We start from the raw sequence: 8,392 nt of genomic DNA, 5'->3' as shown, positions 1-8,392 counted from the left end.
GTTATTTCGTTTACTTTTAACTTACCATTTGCCTGATATTCCGACTGGTAAAGTGATCTCGTTTCGTTGCGGATCATAACTGAGCATTGTTTTTCATATTCACTTTGCGCATCTGGATAAATACACGTTGTAAAGCAAATGTTGCAGCAAATAGGGTAAGCTTATCAAACTTGCAAAGGGTTTTGTTATTATTAACTTACATAGGTGGCACGGGTTAATATCATATGTGGAACAAAATTATGTATTGAAGTTGATTCTCACAACTAGCATTTTGGTCTTTCAATTATCTCTCAGTATATAAAATGCGTGCTCTTAAGATTATCTCCACTGGACAAAGAATATAAAAGTATCACCTTACCTCTATACCAACAAGGTTATATATATATTGAGCATGTTCCCTGTATGTTTCCCCATTTCATGTATTCATTAACTATTTCTTACACCTTGTATGATGTACGCATGATGCATGTATGTATGATAGCTTTGATTTTCAACACTGAAGGCATTATAGTAAACTGAACACGCTCTTTAGTAGGGCTTTATTTGAAAAAAAAGAAAAAAAAAGCGAAAGGCCTTTAAAATAAATAATAAATAAAGTGCACAATACATAAAATGAATTTTACATATTTTTCATTCTTTTTTTTTCATTTTAATGAAACGAAATAAAAGTAAAACCACAATCAAATGAACAAATTAAACTTTCACTACACATCTACAGCAGTACATCACTTGTAAAATTGTGTGAATACTTTTAATTGGTAACAACTTTTTTTTTTTTTTTTCGTACACATACCCATACACCTGAAAAAATGCATATTTCCATATATATGCATGCATATGCTCATACAAAAATATATATATATATATATATATATATATGGCATGCACGCATAAAAGTTTCATTGTGGGAGAAAGTAAGGGAATAAAAATAATATATATATATTTACATACTTACATACATACACACACACACATACAAACTTAATTTTATACAACATGTTAACCTAGTTAAACAATTAACTTATTTGTTGAGCTGTTAAGTATGAGCGTGTATGCCAGTATAGGGATATGCATGCTACACCTATATGCAATATTTATTTATATATGCATATATATATATATATCTTCAACGTAGATCGTTAGGGAATGGAAAGTGCAAACTTTAGGAATTGAAGAACTTTAAAGGTACGAATTGGGGAGTACGGGGATAATGTGTGAAAAGGTGAACATTTGTGGGATATTACCGTTGAAATAAAATGTAAATTAATTAAAACTTATACAAAACACAAGTAGATATGCTACGTCTATAAAAAAAATTAAAAAAAAAAAATAAATAAATAAAGAGAAAATAATTATTTATTTTTATATACAAAAACTTACTGAGAAAAACATTTTAATTTGATACGACAACTCAGCATGGTGTTATACAGTGTTTCATTTTTTTACGCACAGAGACGAGCGGAGGTGGATTGAAATTTCCAAAACTTTTTTATGCTGGAGAGAACATCATTAATCCAATAAACACCCATACACTTCTTTTTAATGCATATAGAATTGAAAATCGCTTTAGGCATAGTTGTTTGTCGGTCCGTCTGTCTACTTGTTGAAATCTTAAAATTTGGCGTAAAATACAAAACGCACTCGCCATTTCTTATGGATAACTTTCTTTAGATGAATACCTGTATGATGGGTAACATCACAGCTCAAAAGGCATTTCTTTGTATTGGAGGTTTGGGAGGTTTGCGCCTATTAAATAAACCATTATCGGGGGATCTGCTTATAACTATTCCCTTGGAACACTAAAATTGGTACAAAATCAAAACAACTGTAACCAGAACACACGTTGTTGTTTTCCATGACTTGTGATCGATCACAACCCCCGAATGTATCCCTAAAAGGGAGTAAGAATTCAACGTACCCTAAGCAAGCACATAAAAACTAAGAGTTCTATGATTTGGGATAATGTCGGTTGAACGATTGGTAGCATTTCTCCATAGAATCCCATGATAACCTTCGAATTCGCGATGAATCGTTATTAACTAAGCCATACGATCAGTTAATAACGATTTTTACTTTGGTCAATGAACCAATAATATGCATGTGAAATTTCAATCGCCCATCTCTGTTTTCGACAATCATCGGAGGGAAAAATGGGCATATCTAAATCGATCCAAAATCCCAAATCGATCCTAATAATATGATATATATATTTATCCGCCTAATTAGCCGAGTAGGCAAGAAACGCGATAACCAAATAAATGTTCGGGGGTTCAAGTCCCAAGAGCGGTATAATTTGTGAAGGCATAGCACTTATCGACCACAGCTACCGCCTCCCCATTTCTTTCTATTTCCTTTCTTCTTTCTGACAATCAGCGGGTAACACGGATGGCGCGCATTCACTGATTAATGGTTTATATTAAAAAAGGTGTATATATATATATATACTTGAAAGAATATCTTATCTATGGTCTAGTGGCTTACTCTTCATACTCTTATGGCTCTGGCGTAATGCAATTGCGCTTATATTCCTAGGTCTGGAAGATTAATATTTATTTATTTATTTACTATTTATTGATTAAAGCCTAGGAATGTAAGCGCGACCTTACTGTGCTAACAGACTTAGAAAAAGCAGATTCATGTGTATAAAATCAAAGACGTTTATTAGGATACTTTACATTGTTCGACATTTTCTAAACAAGACTTTCCCCTATATATATATATTAAGCTGCTTAAGTAACAAATCATTTTTGCACTAAACTCTTCAATATTTTGATTAATGAAATATTTTTTTTTTTAAATAAGTAAGAAGTAAGTAGTTCGTCTTAAACAATATATAATTTCTATGTTTATTATAGTTTATTTATGTTTTTTTTTTTTAAATTTTACTTCACGTTTATTATCTACCATACCCAACACTAAATAATAATGGGAAAATCTGATAATGATGTAGTAGTTGGTAGGGAAGCAAAATACAAAAGAAAAAAAAAAAGAAAACAAAAAAAGAAACAAATTGAAACTATAATGATATATTATTTCAGTGTAATGTTTGTTCATTATACAGGTGTTTCAATTATTATAGCACATAAGTTTGTATATTGTATGTTTACTATATAGTCGCCCACATGCCTAGGAAAAGATTTCTCATTACTACGCATCTTGATGCAAGTGATGCTAACTACCTGTCATGTATGTTGAATATGTTATACACGAATATGAAAAATCAGCATTTGCCTTAAGGTAAATGTTGAACACTCGGCACCCCTAAGAATCTCAATTACTTATTCCATTGCACTCAATTTATTATTATACATGTACACCATCGAATAAATGCACAACATAGAAAAACATATATATATATAATAATTTTTTCATTCTTCAATTAATAATATATATAAGAAATTACTTTTTTTTTTTCTTTTCTTTTTCTTTCTTTTGCCTTTTAATTAAAGCGAAGTGTTTGCGAAAGGCTCGCATTTAATTCCCAAGAATAACTGATGTATGCTTGAGCTGTAAGCATTAGATGGTTTACATAAGTTGCGAAGAATTTACTTCACATTTTATAGCTAGAGCAGGAGTCGACTTAAATCGAAACTTTCTCATTTTTTCCTATATTCTCAATGCAATGCAATGCAATGCAATGCAATGCCACTGTTTCAGTAGAAATTGAAAATAATTACTTTAAAACTGACATGCAAGACGATTAGTTGCGGTCATTGTGCTTCTTGCTTTTTTTTTTTCTTTCTACCCCCATAAAATATATATATATATGTGTATAGATTATTTCTATGTATATATATATATATATATATATATATATATATATATATATATATATCGATTATTGTATTTGAAAAATATCTGTAGACTAAAGGAAATCATAATATTAAGCTGCTCTTGAGTGGTTACACTTGAACGCAAACGAAACGCACGGAAAATCTTGAATAAAAGAACTTTAAAACAAACAAATTTAAAAAGTGGTTTTTGAAAGTTTTTTTTCTTCCTCTTAACGTAAAGAAGTTTCTTACAACAACAATAACTACTTAAATTGTAAGAAAGAAAAAAAATGAATATTTTTAAAAGTAACCAAAAAAAGTATACAATAAAACAGTTGCGATGTGACTAGTGTAACATATGTTAATCCCTTTCACTGCTTTGGCTGAGTGTGGCTCGAAATCGCTTTTCTCACACTAATTCTTAACTCTTCCATTATATTTTGTATTACTGATCATACTTACACATTTTACATATTTCAAGGCAGATTTTTATTGAGATCACCTTTTAAGTCTTTTTTCAATTAAAAAGTTAGTTAAAGGCAAAAAAGATTTTACAAAGGTGATAAGACTAAGTAGTCTAAAAATACTCGTTCTTTGGATACCAAAAGGTTTTCGAGTGCTAGTATTTGAAATCTTTACTCTATCTGCTAGGAAGCCGTGTCACTCTTCGTGTCTTACATTATGATGAAAAGTAGTAATCCTTTCCCAGTAATTAAAACAGCCAACAAATCGTGTAGAAATTTTTATACCCACCCCCGTAAGACGGGAATGTACTCAATTTGTTCTTTCTTATAATGTATGGAACACCTAAAACCAAGCTTCAGATACCCTATAAAATATATGTATTCTTGAACAATATGAAATTTTGAGTTGATTTAGCAATGTCTGTCCGTCTGTGTGGTGTGTATTGTTGGCACTCTGCTGATAGCAAAAATGAGGATATCGTCTTCAAATTTGGTAGAAACATTCGAAATTTCTGTGCGCAGATTGGTATTGAAAATGGAACAAATTGTCCAGACCAGAAGGGCGCAGCGGAGCGTAAGCTGAACGCAACTCAGTTTTTTTTTAACAAAAATTTTTGGGCTTGTGAAGATGCATACTTTACTGACTTGGAAATTTTTGCGTTCATAAGGTTATTAAGCACAGACGGACATGATTAAAATCTTACGTTGATCATATATTTTCTATCGCCTCTCCGATGTGCACATTTAAGCGTTAGAAGGATAAATCTTGTTTACCTCAGACTTCCGTTTCAAATATGAAAACTTAGGTGCAAGTTAGTAATAAGTTCCGAAAGAAGAAAGAATAAGAGAAAACCTACTTAAGTTCACCTTGGTAGACATGTAAAGATATTCGTTGTTCTTTTCTTCTTCTCTCGGCTTCTTCTACTGAAAGTTTTCCTATAGGCGAAGGATTGCTAAGCATTCTCAGAAATAGCAATCTCATGCTACCGTCGCTTTTACAGCCGCTTTTTAATTTGAGCGTCTTGTAGATCAATGCATTTTTCAAAAAAGTTTGGTTATATTAATTTGTATGCAGGGTTGCATTTGTTTTAAAATAGAAGATGATATGTTATTTTTATCAATTTATAGCACAAAAAAAAAAGATTTTGGCGACTGCGTTCACTTAGACCGCACTCCAGCTCTAAAGACGCTTACAAAATGACTTAGCCGATTTTGAACTTTAAATGCTTTCGATGATCATTCGTCCTTGACAATGATTCTATTTATGATTCATTGAATAGTAAATAATAGAAAACACCTTAAAACTCTCGATGTTACAATGTGTGTTGAGCGACAAACCCGAAAAAGCTTAAGGAAGCTAAAATCCGAAATCCATGACCCTGTCTCAGTAGATTTTCATGTGTCCGTTAAACAATTTGAACCGTAAAAAATCTGCTGCACCCACTCCTTTAAAAAATTGTTATGGAATTTGGAAAAATTGAAAAACATTGACAAATTGCTTTTAAAAATAATAGGGCATAACCTTTGGCAATCTTTCAATCTTTCATTGAGACTTTTTAACAAAATGCAATGGAGGTCTCTCTATATATTTTCAGATGCTTAATAATGACGATAAGATATGGCAACTCATATGTCTATAGTTACTTGCCTTTGTTTTTTGTTTGGAAAGAAACGTTCGCTATTATTGTTATATTTTTATTTGTTGGATTTTTGTTTAAGCAAAAAAAAAAAAAAAAAAACAAAGGTAAATAAATAAAACAAATATAATTTCCGTGCAAAAAATTATGGCTTTAAGTCTGGGTGTTTTGACGCAAGCCGATTTAAATGAGGCAATGAAATTGGAAAAGCGGAGACAATTTGAGGCAGAACGTAGGAAACGTATCTTCAATGCTAAGCAAAGACTTTACGGGCTTGACTTGGACGCGTTGGAGAAACAAATATCGGAAAAAGCGAAGCAACGTCGCATTGAAGTAGAATGCGAGAAACGTTATGAGCACCAGACGCAAGTAATGCAAGATGCAATAAAGGCTAAAGAGCTCGAACTAGGGAAACATAAGCATGCCGTAGAGAGTGATTTGAATTATTATCGCTGCCGATTTCAACGTAAAGATCAACGTCGCGAATTCGATTTAAACGATCCGAATTGGATTAAGAAATCGCAACCGGTACGTATAGCGGATGATGATATTAATTTGGGCATTTCAAGTGCCCAAGTTTTTCCGGGCGAAGATTTGGGTTTTAAAGAACGTAAACAAAGGCAGCGCGAACAGCAGAGAGCTTGGCTTGATCAGCAAGTTATAGAAAGAAAACAGGCCGAAGAATGCCGCCTAAAGGCTGATAAGATTCTTCAAGAGTCTATACAATCGCGTGATAAACGTTTGGAAGATATGGCCAACTCGAACCGCCGTATCCGTACTGAAATTGTAGACTCAATACGTCACTACAATAGCGAAATGGCAAAACGGAAAAGCGAAGAACGCGCCCAAAAGAAAAAAGAGAATAACGAAGATGACATGGCTGAAATTTATAACATGCTGACCAGTGATATGCTAACCGAAAATCCCGATGTGGCACAATCGAAAACAAATCCAAAAAAGAAAATCGCTTATATGTTCCGGGGTATGACTCCTGAAGAATTAAAAAAATTCCGCAAAGAACAACGTCAACAAGTGCTTGAACGTGAGTCCCAAAAGAGAGATGAACAACTGATGGACAAACAATGGGAACAATACGCTTTGAATATGGATCGCGAACTAATGTTAAAACAATTGGATATGAAGCGTAAAAAACAAGCCGAATTGCAAGAAGTTATTGAATATAATTCCATTTTGGCTAAAGAGCAAAAACTTCAAAAGGAATACAACAAAAACGTGATGAATATCAATCATGTTTCAAAGGAGTTCTACGAACAATTTAACAAAACTACGCGCTGAGAACATGAAAAAACGATAGCGAAGATTCACTAAAACTATCATTTGCTATACTTTTGTTCAAGAAAGATCGAAAATATTGACCACATATGGTAAGTAAATATTTCGTATTTTTCTCTCTGAACAAAAGGTATTGCAAATGCATAGGATAAGTGAGTGATGTGTTAGCCGAAGAATTCTGACAAAACTTGTTCGGAAATGTGTATAATTTTGTTTTGTTATGTAAATCATGTTTTCTCTATAATGTAATAAAATCAAAATTAATAATGTTAATAACTCGCCCTTTTTGTTCCTTTTGCTCTCGCTCCGTCCAACTTTTTTCGATAGTTAATCTAAGATCACCACTCCGTCCTCTTTATATGTTAGCCTTGTTAAAATTTGCTTAAGCAAGATGAACACTTGCAAGCAAACCTCTCAGGTCTATTTTAAAAGAAAACAATTAAGAACATTATAGTCGGACAAGGCCGGACATTCGATATCGAACATCACTTTGTCTTATTCATGCTCATGCGCAAAACGGCAACTGACGTGTTTAATTTTTATTTGAAACGACTATATTTTTACCGTGACTTATTGAGAATTGGGCCTTTTTCCATAGAACAATTCGGTTTTCGAGGGTCGGCTATATGGTAGGGGGCTGAAAAAATTACCTAACGCCATGGAAGTGTTTCACATCAACTTAGAATGCCGAAATGCTATTACTCAGCGACTTTTGCCGTAAAATTCTAAAAATTATTATTATTTTTCATATAACGAGCCATTGAAAGGGAAATTGTTCTTAAATGCACTCGTCCTTGGCCCAATATACGTCAATGTGCCAAACCAATCACCAAAACAATTCATGATCTCAAAAACAATGAACACAAAAATACATAGGCAAACATCAGATTGATGGACGGATAGACATCGTATGTACGGATGGTTAATAAAAAGTGATTCTATTTCAAGTCATTCAAAAAAACCAAACTGTTTTTTGCTGTGAGAAGTTTGTATAAATTTTATTATTATTGGTATTAGTCTCGACTAGCAACTCAATGATCGTGGGTTCAAATCTCAGAGTAGAGTTTTTAGTAAAATCGAAGGCCTTAGATGCTAGTGCTTTAAGACTTTAGTCTTAGAATTTATTCTCTGGCTAAATTTATAATAATAATAATATTTACTTGATTTAAGTGATTTGCATATCATTCCAAATATTGATCGGATGTCCAATTGACGGGCTACCGAA

The 8,392-nt window shown here is 32.7% G+C and overlaps 1 protein-coding gene across 1 annotated transcript; it reads left to right on the top strand.

Annotated features, from left to right (window-relative positions):
- Window positions 1-6,021: 6,021 nt before the first annotated feature.
- Window positions 6,022-7,170, top strand: LOC119638198 (RIB43A-like with coiled-coils protein 2). Its single transcript, XM_038034858.1, has one exon. The coding sequence runs from the start codon at window positions 6,022-6,024 to the stop codon at window positions 7,168-7,170; it is 1,149 nt and encodes a 382-aa protein (XP_037890786.1).
- The last annotated feature ends 1,222 nt before the right edge of the window (window positions 7,171-8,392 follow it).

Source organism: Glossina fuscipes, unplaced genomic scaffold (genome assembly GCF_014805625.2).
Source record: "Glossina fuscipes isolate IAEA_lab_2018 unplaced genomic scaffold, Yale_Gfus_2 85, whole genome shotgun sequence".
NCBI lineage: Eukaryota > Metazoa > Arthropoda > Insecta > Diptera > Glossinidae > Glossina > Glossina fuscipes.
This window is presented reverse-complemented; position numbering and strand designations above follow the sequence as displayed.

Coding starts and splice junctions, on each gene's coding strand:
- LOC119638198 (XM_038034858.1), top strand. CDS start 6,022: ATGGCTTTAAGTCTGGGTGTTTTGACGCAAGCCGATTTAAATGAGGCA.